General features: G+C 41.1%; 1 protein-coding gene across 2 annotated transcripts in view; it reads left to right on the top strand.

Moving 5' to 3' along the window:
• The window catches only part of NPR3 (natriuretic peptide receptor 3), a 78,857-nt gene extending 62,217 nt beyond the window's left edge, over positions 1-16,640 (top strand). The window contains exons 4-8 of one of the 2 annotated variants that reach the window (XM_043600367.1): positions 690-825; positions 6,511-6,605; positions 7,975-8,110; positions 10,010-10,094; positions 11,131-16,640. In XM_043600367.1, the coding sequence (XP_043456302.1) occupies positions 690-825; positions 6,511-6,605; positions 7,975-8,110; positions 10,010-10,094; positions 11,131-11,242 (564 nt within the window). In that variant the 3' untranslated portion in view covers positions 11,243-16,640. Of the gene's footprint in view, positions 1-689; positions 826-6,510; positions 6,606-7,974; positions 8,111-10,006; positions 10,095-11,130 lie in introns of both variants that reach the window. The other variant, XM_043600359.1, reaches the window with a different exon arrangement.
• Positions 16,641-19,579: the final 2,939 nt, after the last annotated feature.

The following is a 19,579-nucleotide window of genomic DNA, read 5'->3' as shown; positions in this document are numbered from 1 at the left end:
TTGGGGTGGGGAGGGGTAGTCCAGAGGGTGGGTAGAGATGGTCAGATCCACAGGAACCAGTACAAACACAAACTGGAAAGAGAAACTGAGATGCCATTGCTGATGGAAGAGAGGACACAGATGCCAGGCAGGTAGGAATGGCAGTGCCCACAGATGCCAGGCAGGTAGGAATAGCACTCCTCTTTGAATCCTTAACACCAGCACTAGAGTAGGCTTTCAATAGTATCCAAACATGAATGAGTGGATCCCTACTGTTCTTTTAGTCAGTTTTATATTCAGAGCATGGAGAGATCATGGTGACTGATGGAGATGAAAATCTAAAGGGGGAGGTTGGACTTAGGTTGGCTTGAGGTAGAGAGTAGACATGAGGAAGAAAGAAGGCACCCATATAGAGGGAACTATGGGCAAGTGTGATGCACCTGGAATACTTAACCTCGTCAACAGGTACAATTTCCTTGACTTGTGTAATATCTTGTCTGCTCTCCAAATTCCTAAACCTGGGAAGGATTTTCCTCACTAAGCCAGTACCAGGAAAATCATGGCATGATTCTTGTTGGCTACACTTTGCCCATCTCTGCCATTGCTTGTGAACCTTGAGTCTAACTTGTTAACCATTTGATTTGCTTACATTATTCATGAACGTTGAGTCATTGGTGTTTGGGCTCACCCAACTGGGGTTTCCTTTTCAGGTTAACATGTTTGTTGAAGGATTCCACGATGCCATCCTCCTCTATGTTCTGGCTTTACATGAAGTACTCAGAGCTGGTTATAGCAAGAAGGATGGAGGGAAAATTATCCAGCAGACTTGGAACAGAACATTTGAAGGTGAGGATTTAGTCTATAAGATGACAACACTCTGTAGATGATCAAGCTGCTTCTTCCCTGGTTCTGTTTTTCTTTCTTACACCTATGGGACTTTGTCAGTTTCCTGTTTTCCTCAGCTGTAAAGTAAGGATAATATGTCGAGTTCAAACTACCTCACAGGCTTGTTGTGAAAATTAAATGAGATAAATCTTGTGAAAGTGCTTTGAAAGAATCCCACTGAAACAGGAAGTACCTTGTCTCCTTTTGATTGTTAGATAACAACTCTATGCTTCTTCAAATTAAATTTGTCACAAGCCTTATTCACAACAAATAATTAGTTTGTGAAGAGTTCTGTGATCAGTTTTAAATGAAATAATCCCAGATACACATTCATCAATTTAATCATGGGTAGTTTGAGATTATAAGCAAGTCTAATCAAGCCCTCTGTTTTTATTTTATTTCTAAAATGGTGAATATCAGCTGTGGCTTTCTTTAGAACAGAGAAGTATATGAACCACAGCAAAAAAATGGCCCATAATCTCATCACTCAAGCAACCTCTGTTGACATTTAAAAATTGTACAAGAATGAGACTATTCTTGGCTGGAAAATTTAAACAGTACAAAAATGTACAAAATGAAAAGTGAAAGTTTTCCTTCCCACCCTAGTCTCCTCTCCCTAATGTAACCACTATTAACAATTTTCTATGATTTAGTCTAAAAATATTTTGTGCCTTCTGCCAGCACATATGCACTTATATATCTTATCAAAAAAATGTATACAAAAGGAACCATACAATGAATGTCACTCTTCCATCTCATCTTTTTTTAAAACTTATATGTCAGGTAAAAAATTTTTCCGTATGAGCACTCATAGATTCAGCACAGTTTAAAATGATGGTTCTATATTTTTCTACTATATGGTTGTACAAGGATTTCTTTAATCAGTTTCCTATTGACGGATACTTCAGTTGTTTACAGTTTTTGCTGTTATGCAAAATGCTATCTCAAGTATCTTACACATCTTGATGAATTTTTGTGAGTACATCCAATGGGGAATATTTCTAGTCATGAGATATCTGGGTCCAAAAGTATGTTAGTGCCTTTTAAGGTGCATTAAATATTGCCAAATATCTTCCCCAAAGGTCTCCTGGTCTGAATTCATGCTAATAGTGTATAGAATTCTGGTTTCTTTTCACTTCACTGATAGTCTCAAATAGATTAACATGGGACTCAATGAGAATGACCCAGCTGCTGGAGCCTTGCAGATGTCAATTTTATATTCTTGCATCCATTTATTCATCAAATATTCTTGAGCACCTGCTATATGCTAGGCACTGTTCAAAGTGCTGAGGATTCAGCAGTGAGCTAAAGACCCTCCCTGCAATCAGTTGAGCTTTCCAGGTAGTGGAGGGAACTGGTGATAAACAAACAAATACACCATTTCAGGGGCAATAAAATAAAGCAGGTAGGGAGACAGTGACAGGAGGGGGTGGTGGGAGGACTGCTAATTTAAAGAGAGTGGCTGGGGAAGGTCTCTGGTACGTTGAAGTTGAGTAGAGACCTGAGTAAAGTGAAAGAAATTATGTAGATGTTTAGGAGAAACATTCCAGACAGAGCAGCGAACACAGAGACCGTGAGTGTATCTGGCGAGAGAGTGCTGAGTGGCCCCCCTGAAGAGCAAAGAGGCCTGTTGGGCTCAAGCACAGCATGTGAAGGGCAGTGTGATAGGAGCCACAGTCAGAGAGGGAGTGGGGGACAAATCACATGCATCTGGAAGCTGTGCTGGTGACTTTAGTTTCCACCCAGAGTGAGATAGAAAGCCACCAGAAAGTTTTGAGGGACATGATCTTTCTGAAGTCTTTAAAAGGAGTCCTTACGGGGACTATGTGGAAAATAAAGTATAGTATACTGATGGGTATCATTTAAGAACCACTGATATGGAGTACAGATTGCTGGACCAGGAGTTCAGGGAACCTGCATCCTAGCCACTGTCACAGGATTTTGAGCTTCTCTGTCATCACCTGTATGAAGGAGTTGGACGAGCTGATGACCGACAAGAGCCCTTTCAGTCCTACATCACACTAACTCTTCCTGTGAGCCCTTTCATACACTGGGCTATGCTTACATCTATTTGCAATTCAATTAATGAAATTTTTCAGTGATGGGAACAAGTACTGCCAAGTCTAGATTTGGAGCGCACACGCTTACACACACACACACACACACACACACACACACATATTCATTTGGGACTTCAATGCACTCCATTGCCTCATCCTGCCCTCGTTTATTAGGAATGGTAGGACAGTGCTGAGAGGTCAAGTTCCAGTTGTCTGGGCAGCAAATATGATGACAATTGGCTTTAGTTTCTCTGTGGTGGTTTTAGTGAATGTCACGTCTTACTTGACACTAGAGTAGCATCTACGTTAAGTTTAGACAGATTGTAGGACATGACAAACAAATAAGCCTCCAGGATTGTCTTGCTCAACTTGTGACTGCTTCAGTTGAGGAGCTGGAATCCAATCAGATAATTCAGGGGGCATATTAGGACAGAGTCAGATTTCCCAGAAATTGTGCCCAATACACTGAGAAACTAGTGTGTGTGTGGACACAACCTTGGTAGGCCACATCCCATTTTTAGCTGTTCCTTACTACATGGTGTGGTCATTTGTTCTTGGTATTCTGAAGGAGGTTGTTAAGGGAAGGGCAGGTGCCCACAAGGGTTGGAATTCAGCATTGTATAGAGGGCATGGACTAAATTTTCCCATAGGTCATCCTGATGATTCCATTCTAGGGCCAGGTCTACACAGACAATATGAAATGAGTCCTAAAACAATCAACTATATAGTCGAGTCTAAACTTAGACTCTTATTTGTCCAGATATAAAGATAATTGAAGCCAATGTCAGTTTTGGGCTTGAATTATTTGGAAAGCCCATTTTATTTGCTAAACAATGATCAGTCTGAGGGTAGCTCCCAAAAGAACTCTGAGAAATGGTCATTCTGTAAGTGACCATTAAATTGTTAAGGGAAAAATACTCTGGATGTTATTTGACAAATTTGGATTTTATTACTGTGAAACCAATGACCGTCTTTCAAGGCTCTCAATAAATGGCCTGGGAAGAAGCTGAATTTCCTCTCTGTGGGAGAGGTCAGAGTGACAAGGTAAATAGGACTGTGGCTCAAACCTTGAAGTCTACTACAGGCCAATGGAAATGAGGGTGGAAAGTCTCATTACTTATGTACAGGAAAATTCTGCTGTCAGCTTGACAATCTCACCTTATACACAATACTCTCAGGTGAAGTCTCACTTGCTAATTGGCCACCCTGAGGGTTCTCACCCCATTTCTTGGCAGAATTGTAATAGCTTAAAGTGTAATGAGGTCTTGGATTACTAGGGCCACCTTGTCTTATAAAATACTCTACAAAACCCTTAGAAGAACACATCTTTCTTTATAAACACCTCTGAACAGGATAACAAATGGTTTTGGATAGACAATATGTTTGGAGATAAATATGATGTTTTCAAAAGATTTTAAAAAATGTTTATTTACATTTGAGAGAGAGAGAGACTGAGCATGAGCAGGAGAGGGGCAGAAAGAGAGGGAGACACAGAATCTGAAGCAGGCTCCAGGCTCCAAGCTGTCAGCACAGAGCCTGATTTTGGGCTTGAGCCCATGAACTGCGGGATCATGACCGAGCCGAAGTCGGATGCTTGAGTGAGTGAGCCACCCAGGTGCCCCAAGATAAATATGATGTTTAAAAATGACATATGTGACTTAAACGTTGTATAGGCTGTCAAGAATAAACAAGTTTAAGATAGGTGTATCCTCTGTAACCGGCATATATTAGAAAGACAAAAAAATCAAGATGAATGGTAGCTCCATTCTGTTTGTGGCAAAGTAGACCGAAGTCTGGAAAAATCAGTGGGCCCTCAAACCATAACCAAAAGGACAGTAAACCCAAATACTTGCCCTCTCCAAACCACACTAGAGGATGGAACTTTCCCTTGGGATCCCTTTTCCCAGACATTCATTTTACTTCCAGAGAGAATCAAATCAATAGAAACACTAAGAATTACACTGAACTTTAACACAGTTTAAAATGAAAGAAAACAAATTGCCTTAGTTAATTAGAATGTGGCTGACCTATGCATTCTCTTGCTTAGTTAATGAAAATTACAGTATAGACATTTAATATCAACTAATGATACATATTCTCTTTTACTGATTAGCTGTCTAAGCCACTGTTGCTAGCCAAAGCAAATTGAAATCCTTTGTGTGGGCACTCAGGCTTTCCATGCTCTGGCCATCCTATGCCAGCCTTACGTCTCACTGCTTCCTTCCACACGCATGGGCCACCTACCCCAGAATGTCACGGTCCCTCTGGTTCCTTTCAGCTTCCATGACTTTGTAAATATGAACAAGGCTGGCCTTTCTGCTTAGAATACTGCTACTTCCTGATGGCTGCTTGTCTAAATCATGGATTTTACTAGTATTCCTATGAAAGATCTGCTCTTTTACTGAATCCTCCTTGAGTCTCCAACTGGATGTGCCAGCTCCTTTTCTGAGTGGTATGGGCATGGTCAGATGCCCTCTCCCAGATTCCGGGCACAGTAGTGGTGGTATTCCAGGCACACTAACAGTAGAAGAAAACAACTAACTTCTTTTATACTTCTGGTGGAAGTGTTTTACCTGTTGGAGCTCATTTAATCTTCTCAACAGTCTCTTGGCTGAGAGGTACTAGTGTACCTCTTTTACAGTCCTGAAGGTGGAGACCCAGAGGGCTAAGTCCTTGCCCAGGGTCACAGAGCTAGTAAATGTGAAAGCTAGGATTAAAATACATGCAGTCAGATTCCAGTGCGAACAAGTGAAATCCTTAGTCCAGGCTGCCCCTGTCTTGAGTGGGGAATGTGTCCAGTTCAGCACCTAGTAACGACCCAGAACTCATGTGGATAAACAACGAGTGACTTCATGTATCTATATGAGATGACAGATGTCAACTAAACTTACTGTAGTGATCATTTCACAATATACCCAAGTCAGACCTTTATGCTGGATGCTTGAAACTCATACAGTGAGGTATGTCAATTATAGCTCAATAAAACTGGGAAAACACCCCCAAAACAAAACACAAAAAAAATGAATTAATGAACATAAGTAAGGTGAAGACTAGCTCTTCTTTAGCTCTTGGCTCCCATGGCCTGTGAAGCAGGCCCTCTGCTCTCCTGTACATTGAGTGTGCCTATAGTGATGCACATTCACTGAGTCCTGGGCCTAGAATGACTTCTATAATGTTTGGCCAGTGATAACACGAACTCATGACAGGTCTAGGAGTGCACCACACCTCCAGCCTCTCTCTCTTTGCAGTTTTTGTTTGTTTTTAATTCATACAAGACTCTGGGATAAGCATGCTGCTTTCAGGATTAGCCTTAATCTTTTTTTTTTCTAAACATATTCCCCAAAGACGGTCATTTATTTCTTTTTCTTTTCATTTTTAAATGGAGAAATGTTAAGAATTTAGGAATGCAGACACAGATGAAATTACAATGTCTTTCCAAATGCCAACAAAAATGCTCAGAGTCTGATGAGCTTCCCTGTGGCATGAGTTTGTTTAAAAAATCCTGTCAATTCATTTTCTTGTTTTTGTTGGCAGACAGAGGCCTTTGAAGTCACTAACTTGGAGTTCTTCCCGTCTCATCCTCTAGGTATTGCCGGGCAGGTGTCCATAGATGCCAATGGAGACCGGTACGGGGACTTCTCTGTGATTGCAATGACAGACCCAGAGGCGGGCACCCAGGAGGTGAGCGAATGAGACTCTGCCTCGGCTGCTCCTTCTGCTTGTTGAGGTTCCAAGGAATGCATTTGTTCTGGTGTCCAAATAGCTGTCCCCAGAGCAGCCTCCAAATAAAAATGAGCTGGAAATCTAGGAGTTTCCAAGTAGAAAGGGCTCCCTTCTGGTTGAGGGGATCCTGGAAGATTTCAAGAAACGGTTCCATGTTTATCCTGAGTGGGGAAATCCTGTTTCCAGTGGCCAAATGTGCTTCTTTGATGTCTCTCATCCAGGGCTGATGTTTCCATAGCACTTGATGTGACCCTGGCCTAAAGGGCTTGCTGCTTTTCTCTTAGTACACATATATGTGGCCTTTGTGGGAGGAGCAGAGCCAGCTGGACCTGACACTTGCTGCATGTACTGAATGATTTTTCACCCTTGGAGTGGCCTGAGTCTCATGTGCATTCTAGTCTCTCCCTCTGTAAAGGGAGGATAGTAATAGTCTATTATGGGCTCGCTGTGAGGTTAAAGTACTTGGGACATGCTCCGTACATGCCAGTGATTGTTGTATTTTGGTGATTATCCAGAATTCTTTTTACTATGACATGAGCTAGCCTGGGAGAGCTTGCTGGCCCTCCTTCAGAAGACAGAGGGGGAGATGTCACAGGCCACTCAGGAGCAGTGTGCTGGTGCCCAGGAAAAAAAGAGAAACATCCTGAGAACCTGGGTGGGAAGGTACTTCTAGATCAGGGCCCAGGTAGCTGATGGAACATCTGTTTGAACCAGGAACCGTGGGTGAACCTTGAAGTGAGCATCAAAGAAAACTGAACCAAGTGAAAAAAAAGTTGTCTGGAAATGGGGTGCAAATGGGATAAATTCAGCAGAGAGGAGAATGTAACTCTTGAAATCAGGGAATAATCTTCCAAACAGAGGAGGGTGAAACAGGATGTTCCTAAAAGATACTTTTGACCCTTTATGTGCCCAGCTAATTGAGTGGTATGAGGCTGTGTACCTGGACTGGCTTAATCTGGGTATGAGATGCCTGACTCTCTCCCACATCCCTAAAAGTAACTGGGGCCTTACAAAGGGCTGCCTGTGTGTGGGCTGCTCTGTGGCAGACAGCAGACGGGTCAAGCAGCACCTCCTCGGATGAGCGAGGGAAGAGCCATGAGTTCCAAGATTATTGTTTTCTGTGTAACCACTTTCCTGCCATGGGGAGCCACAGTTCTCCCTCAATTATCCCTCCTTTGAAAGCACCATCAGTGACCACAAATCCTGACTTACAAAGTCCTCAAAAACACATCACTATAGTCAGTGTCACAGGGGAGCCCACCCTATGCCTCCTTTGGAAACAGATAACTTCGACCTTTCAGTTTGCATGTTTTCTGCTTTTACGTAGGTTATCGGTGATTACTTTGGAAAAGAAGGTCGTTTTGAAATGCGGCCGAATGTCAAATATCCTTGGGGACCTTTAAAACTGAGAATAGACGAAACCAGAATCGTGGAGCACACAAACAGCTCTCCTTGCAAATCATGTAAGTTTAGAGACTTAACTTGTGCTGTGTTTCACCATCTTTAATGTCAGTGTTATGCAAGCTTAAAAGACAGATGTTCTCTAGGAGCTCATGTTCTGAACGTTCAGCTTTCTTTTTCCGACGTGGTAAAACCCAGGGGAACAGTTCACGAACTGGCACCCCACCTTCACCAGAGGTTTCCAGGTCTTTCTTCTCTTTCATCTTTTCCCAAAATGCTAGATGACTTCTCCCTATTACTCCATCTCTTACTATGTATCATCTCTTAGCATCTGGCCTTGCTAGTTGGGGAAAATAAAAAGATCAAATAGTAAATGGGTAGCAAGTCTCAGTCTGATCTTCAGAGTTTGTTGGTACCTTCCTACCCCTCAGACTTAAACACTCCCAAATTTGCAAATTAGCAAATAAGTGTAAAATATATTATTCATGAGAAGCCTTGTCATAAATATAGAAGCAAGTGGACATTCTTTTATTTGTAATTAAAATTTTTTAGTGTTTATTTATTTTTGAGAGAGAGAGAGAGCACGAGTGGGTGAAAGGCAGAGAGAGAAGGAGACACAGAGCACAGAGCCTGATGTGGGGCTTGAACCCATGAATCATGAGATCATGACCTGAACCAAAGTCAGATGCTTAACTGACTGAGCCACCCAGGTGCCCCAGCAAATGGAGATTCTTTTTTTTTTTTTTTAAATTTTTAAGATTTATTCATTTTTTGAGAGACAGAGAGCACAAGCAGGGGAGGGGCAGAGAGAGGGGGAGACACAGAATCCAAAGCAGGCTCCCGGCTCTGAGCTGTCAGCACAGAGCCCGATGCAGGGCTTAAACTCATGAAATGCGAGATCATGACCTGAGCTGAAGTCGGACACTTAATGGACTGAGCCACCCAGGCGCCCCACAAGTGGACATTCTTATAAGGAGCTTACAAATAGGAGACTGTTGGAAATCATTGCTTTAGAGAGACCCTTTGATAAGCTAGTGAGGGAGAACCAAGTGAATATTGATCTTTCAGGCCAGTTGGTCACTTTAGGCTAATGTATTTATGCTTATTATTTTGGGTCCAGCCTTCAAACTATGTTATTTATGTATATGCGATAATTACAGGGAGGAGTAGGGCAGAAGTGTGTCAAGAACATTCTCTGGAATTATTGGACATGGGTTTGAAATCCCACCCTTGTAACTTACTGGTTTTGTGACCCTAGGAGTATTCCTTTACCTCTTTAAACCTCAGTGTTCCCATATGTAAAATGAAAAAAATGCACCCAACTCTTAGAGCTGTTCTGAGGATTAAATGAGATAATGCATTAAAGGCTGACACTATACTGTTTATATAAAGCTAGCTTTTTGTCATGTTTATATAATAACTGGGACACTACTGAATTTGATTGTTTCAAGTTGTTATTCCCATCTTTGCAAAGCTATATAGGACATTTTGACATGAAACTCTGGCTCTGGTGAGAGAACATCTAAAAACAGAATATTAACCCAGTGCATTTTTCACCAAATCTTCTAGCACTTTGAAGTGTCATCATCCATCTGTGAAAGTAAGATGTGCTGGGTCAGTCCCATGGTCTGTCCAGTTGTCTTCTCTGACTATGAACTCAGTGTGGATGTGTCTAAAACTTCAGTCCTTGTGCTCCTCAGATACTTTTGGAACCTGCTTTTTCTCATTGTTCTCACTCTCTTCGAGTGGTATGTTCGTCCATCTGGTCCTTTCTTAAATGCTTCTGAAGCTTTGCGCTTAGCAAACAAATGAAGGTGCAGGATCCCCTAGAAAATCTTTCTTAAAAAAAGGGAAAATTTGCCTCAAGTGGGAAACTGAGATACACCTTCCAGTGAATGAAACTTGAGACATTTCTGTTTCTCAAAATGAACTCTGATTATCTATGTTTCTTTTTTAAGCAGGTGGTCTAGAAGAATCGGCAGTGACAGGAATTGTTGTGGGGGCCTTACTAGGAGCTGGTTTGTTAATGGCCTTCTACTTTTTCAGGTGAGAACTGTTTTTATCAAGTTTTAAAATTCACTCTCCTTTATTGCCCTTGTCACTTGCCTTTGCACAGTCCTCCCTATGACTTGTCTATATCTTGCTCTTACCCCCAAAGCCTGGTGGTTAAAAGAACTAAGCTGTTCTTCTGTGATGGTCTTTGTGACCCTGGTGGTTTGGTGGTCAGTGGGTTAGCATACTGGGTAGCAGGTCAGGCTTTCTGTTGCATCCCCCTGTTGGCCACAGAGCCACTGCTATCCTTTGATCACAAATATTCTGGCACAAATTCCTACTACCCACCAAATGTGTAAGTAGAGAGGGAATATAGACAAAGGAGAAACAACTTACCTATTCTTAAGCTTCCTCCAATTCAGAAATAGGTGTCTGAGTTCACCTTCTGAAGAGGAGGAGGTGGCCCTTAATCTACACTCTCAGGCTGGTGTGTGCTCAGTTTGGAGAATCCATGTGCTCAATTATCACTGTGGTTAAGCCCCAAAGCTTGTAAACTTGTAATATTTATGTGTGTTCAAGATACTGATAGTCCCAAATGATGAGGGCGATTCATTCCTTTGTAATCTTTGGTGATTGAGTTTGTGGCTTATTCTCATGTCATTAGACCAAGATTTCTTCATTTCTGTATGGAAATTTAACTCTGGGTGTATGTGATTCTTTGTGGGAACAATTGTATTCCTGTTCCTTTGGTCACAGTATACTTAGTCTGATCTTTATCTAGGGCACATCCTGGGAGTTAGGGAGAGCTTCTGTGGCAGAACAGACAAGACTTAACCCACAAGGCACCCAGGGAAAAAGGGGGAGGTTTGTTCTATGGCATTTCAGAAAGCATGCCAATTTTCCTCATTGAAGAAGTGCATAATGCCTTGGGGCACACAGCTTTAATCTCTGACCAGGGTTTCATATTCTGTCACTTCTCATTTATCAACCCAAACCCAGATGTCCCTTGAGGGCATTCTTTGTAAGAGAAACCATAGTATTTTGTAGCCAACTGAGGTTTTATTACTGCATTCACTTTCCCTTTACCCAGGAAGAAATACAGAATAACCATTGAGAGGAGAAGCCAGCAAGAAGAAAGTAATGTTGGAAAACATCGAGAGTTACGGGAAGATTCCATCAGATCCCATTTTTCAGTGGCTTAAAAGAAAGCCTTTTCTTTTGCCCTGAGATTCTTTAAGGAGATAGATGGGATGAAAGACATCAACGGAACAGAAGGGGCGCTCTTGAAGAACTCATTCTTTTAAGCAGTTAGTCATTTTGTTGTATAATTTCTTTAGAAGCTCAGGAACTATTATTAATCACCATATGCCTCCTGGCCTTTCATCTCATGACAAGCAAATATGAGAATATAACATCACTCTGTTTAAATAGTCATACTGTTTCAGGGCCTATGATTAGATTTATGTTTTGAAAATGCAATGTCTCCATATCTTGATGGCTTTTGGGGACATTTCACATAAGGCTACAACGTGTGGTTTTCTTAAATGAAATGTTTTATAGCTAGAATAAAATCATTTTTAAAGTAGAATATTCTTGGAAAGAATTTAACATCCAAAAAGAAGAAAATGTAATGAAAAATCTCAAGGTTGGAAATACAGCATTCCTTTTTTTAGTGCTGCTGGATGGATTTGAGGTTGAGGAATGCTCTGTCCAATGTATATATTCAGGTCCTGATGTCATATCTTGAAAAAGGATTTCCTGCCTGTCTCCTTCAGTGTCTCATAAAAGCTATTCTGGAAAGTTGTAACTATTAATAAGATAAGAGGATTTATATAAGAAAGGCAAATCTAAAATGTTTCATTTTTTAATGTAAAAAAACCCTATTTCACACTAACATTTTATTTTTAGGTATTTTTAATCTTATATTTTGCTATTAGAAAATGTGTCTATTTTTTCATTTTGAAAATTGAATTTCACTTATATTTTAAAAGCATGGGTAAAGTGTACCACAAAACAACGATGATGAAAGATGCTTCTCTTTTTCTGTTTCCCTCTTGCCCTTGGTTATAGCCAAATGCCAATTGCTGCTTTAATTACAGAGACCTAGAATTGTATTCAGATCACAGACTCTACAGGAGTATAACAATTTACCTGTTTTATTTTTTTATTATTATTATTTTTTTAATATGAAATTTATTGTCAAATTGGTTTCCATACAACAACAATTTACCTGTTTTAAATGCAAGTTATTTTCAGGATGGACCTCTTCCAGTTCTGGTCAAATGATGAGTTTCAAGATAAAGGGTGGAATTTATTGGAATTAAGTATGGTTTAAGGCAGCCTTTTCCCTCAAGAACAACTTTATAAAGAGTATTAGAATTTAACAGTAAGCACAGAGATGATAAATTTAAAAAATGCACACATGACGTTTTACTAAAATTCAGTGATGTTTTGGTTAAAAGAGGGACTCTAGATAGCTTTTATATTCCTTTTTAGTTGATTCCACAAAGCTTAATAGTCATCCGCTAATAACCCGTGTAATGGTGGGTTATGGGTGTATATGTAAGGGATTTGAACAGAGTTGAATAGGTATTTGCCGAATACCTACTTTGCACCCAATACTCTGCACAGAGGTTTAAACTCAGGTTGCCATTTTTGCTTATAATTTATGGAGAAAACAGTGAGAGAAGAATAGGAAGTTGCCAGATTAGTGTACCATCTTGTAATTATGTCACTAGGGGCTTTCCTCAATAACATTTTGAACATCTGGAAAATAGTTTTAAAAATTATCTTAATGACTATAAAAGACCATGTATAGAGAGGAAAATAGAGGAGTTAGAATAATTCCTTGGTAGTGATGGAGGTCGTAGTTGACACAGGTAATAGTGGAGGCGGAGAGAGTGAAAGCTGTGTGTCTTGGAAGCTGGCCGAGGTTGCTTCCCAGGAGGAGTCTGCCTCTGTCACTCCTACTTCAACCGGCCAATGGATTATTTCAGTGAATGAATTATTTCTGTATAAGGCATATTTTCCCTCCACGTTTAAAAAATAGGATTCAGGCAGCTGGAGAGCACATAACAGAATGAGCTATGATCAACCGAAATGACTATACTGTAGTTCTCCATAGTGGATGTGAAGGAAAAAGTGCTGACTTCAAAAAAAGATGGAAAAAGAAGGCAAGAAATGCAAGCTCCAGAAATTCCAATGTAGGAAGAGAGTTTGGGAGGTATAATCTAGAAAAGCAAAACATTTAACAGCTCAGGACTCCTTAAAGTGAAAACATAATGGAAGGTTTGCGTCTATCTTATTTTCGTGAATTGAGAGCTTATTTCTCTCTAATTTTTATTTTTCAATGATATTTTCAATGTATTTTAGAGATATTCATTTTATACCATCTCGTGTTCGTAAAAAAAAATTAAATTTCAAGCCTATGTGCTTATTACAGGGGAAAAATCACTCTACCTGGTTGTAGTCTTTGGGTATAAATGTTTCTAACCTTTCTGGAATTTATATAGGGGCCCATTAACTCTAACATTTTTAAAGCAAATATCTTTTATTTCTACTTCAAGTAGTAGAATAGTTCTAAACTTAATATTTTACACCCAGATAAAATGGTAGAATTGAGATTTTGAGTCTTTTAAATGTGGCGGAACAAATCATGAGGTTTCTCGTATGTGCATGCCATTCTCTTCCAATCTTAAAGCAGTTCTAATTGCTTCTTTACATGTCTGGTTTCACTTCTTTCCTCCTTGAAATCATCCATGTGTTACCAAAACTCTGTTAAGTTTTGAAAACTCTATTACGTTGGAAAACTTTGCTAAAAGTATAGATGTTTGGCCCAAGCTTACCCTGGGTTAAGACCTCTGGAAATTATAATTTGGGATTTAAGTTCCTAAGTGCTAAACAGCACCTTTGACAACTAGTCATTCATACTCCACCAGAAGCCACATATCATACAGTAAAATGAGTAAGGCTTTAGTTCTTAAATCACCCTATAAATTTTTACCCTGAAATCTAGGGTGTTCAGATTTCAAAAGGGAAACTTCATCAGTATTTTTCATCTGGACAAACAAGCTGATGTTTATATAGGTCAGAATGAGTATATACTTTCTGTATATACTTATGGTGTTGGAAATAAGTGTAGGTTTTATGGTCATCATTGTCACCTTCTTAGGGATTTTTCCCCCCCTGGACTCAAAAATAAAAGCCTTCTCCAGATGATTTCTATCCAGAAAGAAATTTCTGTATAGAGTGCATATTTTCCCCCAGGCTGATCACAGATTCCATGAGGAAGCCCCTACAGCATTACATTTCTCCGAACTGTCAGCTTGTCCCTTTCCTGAACTACATACATGGTTCCATAGGCTTTAAAATAGTTTGGTTATTATTATTATTTTTTTTACATTTCAGATGCTATATTTAGTGGAGGGAGAAGAGAAAGGCATGGAAAGATAATGCCCGTTTCTCCTCTTCTCTAAAATTCAGATTTTTACTTTACTCACAGGCTTCTAGAGTTAGCTTATTCCAGGTACCTGTGTCCCCTTTTTCCCTAATTTACCACTTTCCTTCTGGTTGGTACTGATTTTGGAAGTGTAAGATATGCCATTGGCAGGGAAATTAAAGCTATTGTATAGACCTCATACAGTGACAATTCAGAAAGTCGTTTCCGTGGCATCACCACCTTCTTGTGAGTGAGTATACTGGGCTATTTGTGGAAGTCTGTTTAGGACGCCAAGTAAAATATTATACCACCAGTATTAAGGGGGTGTTTATAAATTGAAAGGAATGCGGACCTATGTTTCTTGGGACACAAAGAACCCAGATCCTGAGTGGATACAGGATAAAGCCAAACACCAACCAAAATCAGGCCTCTCAATCTGTATTTCATGGGTTTTGTTTAGTTATGCCCTGTTGGTTAGTGCTTCATGGAGAAGCTGAAAATGGGCTGAATTTCTTCTTCACTGGGACAAACTGAAACTGTCTGAAAACATGGAATATGTTTTGGGGGCAGTGCAGAAGCATAGAAAATGAGAAGGTGCTGTTCAGAAGGATCTGTTTCTTTTTCAGTTGATCTTTAAACTACAGAATACCCAGTAGTTTAGCCCATCTTCAATAGCCAGACTCAGCAAGAAGCTTGGGACACACCCAGCAAGAAAAGTCAAGAGTTTGATCCTCCGAAAGAAACAGAAGAGGGTGGCATTGCAAGCTGCCACTGTCTTTACCAACCCTTTCTCCCCTACTCCCTCTGCCCACCCCTCCACCATCCATCATGGCTCCAAAGATGCATCGGCATCTTGCCCATGCAGGTAGAGACTTGAGTAGGACCTCTGCACTTCCTCAGAGGGAAAGAAGAGAAAACAGTGCTGCCTATAAGAATGTAGCTGGCTTTGGATCAGAACCCTATGCTGACTTGACCACACATGCTCTCGGGGCAGTTCAAGCCTGTGATGTGCGTATATTCCAACAAGCCTGGCTTTGGTTTTCAGCATGTAGATCTCACAAATGTCTCTTGCAGGCATATCCCACAGCTAGACTCTAGGATTAAAATGACTTTCAAAGGGTGCTGGATTGGAGTTTGTTCAAATTTTTCATTAACCACTAACGTTAATTCATACCAAAGGGAAAGCAATTCTAAACCAGCTGATGCTGTTAATGTTCATGTTGTAAACTACTTCAAACATGGTGAAAGGGTTTCAATGGGAGCTGAGTCTCGGAAGTAAAAATCTGTATGTTATAATAGCTCTTTGATGTATCAGGTGTGGAATGATTTCTAGGGGAAAGATTTGAACAAGCAAAATTAAGAGTTAGCAAAGATGCTGTTGCTTTGATTCACGTGTTTAAAGATCTAAATTTTATGCACAGGAATAAAGGGCCCTTCCACCAAGGGTGTAAATAATAACATAGACTACCAAATTTTGTTTGCTAGGGGAACAAAGCTGTCATACAATAACTGGGCAGAAAATGTTGAGAAAGAGGAAAATTTGGATTTCAAAACCAGATACTCTATTATTTAATGCCGACATCTGACAAAGTTCAGTGTGGTGTGTCTTACTTATAAGACAGTGATAAGGCGCTCCCAATAACATGCAGATGCTGTGAGTTTGCAGACCTTTTTGCTGGGTCCTGGGAACCTGAGCTTTGTGTCCTGTGTGTGGTGAATGGTTGAAACCAAGAGGACATGGAACAGACACTGTGGAGGATTGCTTTTGTAGCCTTTGTCTTCTGGGCCATTTATTACTCATTGTTATCTTAAATATAGGACTACCAACCAATATAAATCTACCATGAGGATGGTAGAAAAGTAAAATAAGAGCTGCACAAGCTACATACAATTTGTTATTCTAATGTAAGTAGAACTATCTGCATATAATGTGATTTAATTTATTGTTTTGTGTGGAAAATGAAAGTTAATGACTGTGGATATAACCCCTGTTTTGTATAATATATTTTTATTTCTGGTGCAGACTGGTCATTTAAAGTATCTACTTCATTTGGTGTTTGGATATAAATATGTATGTTCTTGTAAATGTTTCTATTAAGCAAGAATGCCACATGCTCACACTATAACAATGGTGTTCTCATTAAAAATACATCCCACAGAAACTTTTTCCTGCTTATAATTCAACCAACATACACTGCACATATCCATATTCTCTGGGGACTTTGTTTTCCTAGGGTGAGTTTAAGTAAAGATCAATTAGTAGATGTGATGAATTGTACTGCTTGAATGGTACCCATGAAAGAACTCAAGAATTTCTGCCCAGCAAAGGGAAATTTATAGAAATAAGAAAAAAAATTACTATTATTTTACTTTTTTATATTTTATTATATATAGAAAGAGAGATAGCATGAGTCGGGGAGAGGGGCAGAGGGAGAGAGTGTCCCAAGAAGTCTCCATGCTCAGCGTGCAGCCTGACACAGGGCTTGATCCCACAACACAGGGATCATGACCCAAGCCAAAATCAAGAGTTGGATGCTCAACCAACTAAGCCACCCAGGTGCCCTAAGAAAACAATATATTATAATGAGTGGTGAACCTTGAATTGGAGGGTAAGGGAAGAACCCTTCAGAAATCCTATTACCTGCATCTCTACAGCTTGAGAACACTGCATAGCTACACAGTTGGCCTCACTGACTCCTATTGCCCAGTTTGAAGAGGTCCCAAGTCAGTTTTGTCACTAGAGAGTTCTTCAGGTTCTGGTGTGCTCATTAGACTGATGAGATTTAAGCATCTCTAGTTTCCTCAAGGTTGTAAAAAGCTGCTTCATTACCTGGAAAATTACTTATGGTTTGTTTTAAGCCAGAGCACCACATAGCGATTTCCCTGGTCTTCCTGCTCCTACCACTGCCATGGAGTCCCCTGACAGCACCACGAATGCCACTCATACTGGGGGCTTGTGTTTGAGAGGATTCTGAGCCGGATGCTGATTCTGGGCTGGAGGTTGGAGTGGGGGCTGGGGGAAGGGTGTGGAAGAGCAAGCCAGAAATGAAGGGTGGGGCCAGGAAACCTCCAGGAAACACAGGCTGTCTTAGTCCACTCAGGCTGTCATACCAAAAATACCAAAGACTGGGGGTCTGAACCAACAAATTTATTTCTCACAGTTATGGAGGCTGCAAGGCCAAGATCAAGATGTCTCCCAATTTGGTTTCTGGCGAGGGCTTCTCGGCTTATAGATGGCCGTCTTCTTGCCATATCCTCACATGTCCTTTCCTGGGTTCATGTGTGCACGGGGAGATAGGCAGATAGAAATGTTGGGAAGCTGGAGCTAGTGTACTGAATTGACAACATGCAGAATCTGATCTGATGAATGAGGAGGCACAAGGCACCTACACAGCGTTGGCAGCTAGCTCCCTTAGCATCAGAGCTCGCACTTTGGGGAAGTAAGAACCCTGGGGTTATTTTGATTGAAGGCACAGTTTCAATACACTCACAGAGAGGAAGTAAAGTCACATTTATTACTTACCAATCCCAGAAATGGGTGTGTGTGGGGCAGGTAATGCAATGATAGAAATAGAAATAGAGAGAGAGGTAGACAAGTAGAGAGGGAGAGGGACTCTCTCATGTCTCTTCTTTTTTAAATTATTTTTTAATGTTTATTTATTTTTGAGACAGAGACAGAGTGTGGGCGAGGGAGGGGCAGAGAGAGAGGGAGACACAGAATCTGAAACAGGCTCCAGGCTCTGAGCTGTTAGCACAGAACCCAATGTGGGGCTCGAACCCACGAACCATGAGATCACGACCTGAGCCGAAGTCAGGTGCTTAACCGACCGAGCCACCCAGGCGCCTCTCTGGTGTCTCTTCTTATAAGGACACTAATCCTATTAGATCACACCCCCACCCTGTGACCTCATTTCCAAATAGAGCCACACTGGGGGATTTGAACTTCAACATATGAATTTTAGGGGGAACACAAATATTCAGTCCATAATGTACAGAGTATTCCTAGTGTTTTTCCATATCACCCTGGGGACCACCCTGGGGACCTGGGCCTTCTTGAATCTCCATCTTGTGCATTACCTCCTCATCCCTCTCTGAACTTCTTCATGCATACGCAACATCCCACGAATGGCCAAATATGCTTCATCACTGTGGCTAGTGGGGGCTATGTTCCCCAGAGGAGCTCTACAGAGCTCCAAACACCATTGATTTAGTACCACACTCCTTCACTAATGCTAAATCATGGGCTTCTGGAGTTGACAGAAATAGGACTACTAATAGGAGAGGTACCAATGGCTGTGTTTTTTTTTAAAGAATAGCAATTTTAAAAATCATCTATTAACACCAAACTAGAAGTAAGGAAAAGAATTCCATTTGCAGGCTTTGTGCATCCCTGAGCATCGTTAGCTGCTGAAGCTCTATCATTCCCATTTCATAGATGAGGACACTGTTGGAGCCAGGTTATAACCTGGCTCCATTCTTGTGACTTGCACCCTGTGGTGAGTGGGATTGTCATAGTCCCAACCTCACAACTGCTGTGAAGACTTCAAATTTAGAACCCTGCCTGGCATAGAGTGAGGCATTCAGTAGGACAATTACGATACTCTCCTGTTGCCCTGGATAAGGGGACAAAGCCCCCAGCTTGTCATTTTTGAGGCCTTTCAAGACAATTTGGCTTGGTGACAAGTAGCCCTGCCCTGCTGTAGGAAGAGATGACAGTAAGGAGGAAGAGGTCCCTCTTCTGTACATTGGCCCCCATCCAAAGGGGCCAGACAAGGGCCAGTGTGGGCCAGTGACAACCCTCAGAGGGCCAGAGAAGTTTCATTCAAATCTGCTTTCTCCTTGGGGTGGAGGCGCCTGCTGGCCTAGCACATCAGCACTGTCACACACCTGCTTTCTCGCCCTGGCTTATCAGAACCTCTAAGAACTGAAGAACCTAGCATTCCTAAGAACTGCTCCCTGGACGTCATTACCCTGGGGCAATCATGCTAGCAGCTGTCATCTGTCAGAGCAATGCCTGCCCTCCCCCCAATATAAAAGACCCTCATGGGTCCCGAAGAACATCTTCCCCACCAGTGCCTGACCTCAGTCCAAGTCTCTCCTG

This window comes from Prionailurus bengalensis, chromosome A1, assembly GCF_016509475.1.
Source record: "Prionailurus bengalensis isolate Pbe53 chromosome A1, Fcat_Pben_1.1_paternal_pri, whole genome shotgun sequence".
In the NCBI taxonomy this organism is placed as follows: domain Eukaryota; kingdom Metazoa; phylum Chordata; class Mammalia; order Carnivora; family Felidae; genus Prionailurus; species Prionailurus bengalensis.
The sequence above is the reverse complement of the archived record's forward strand: the minus strand, read 5'-3'. Positions and strand labels throughout refer to the sequence as shown.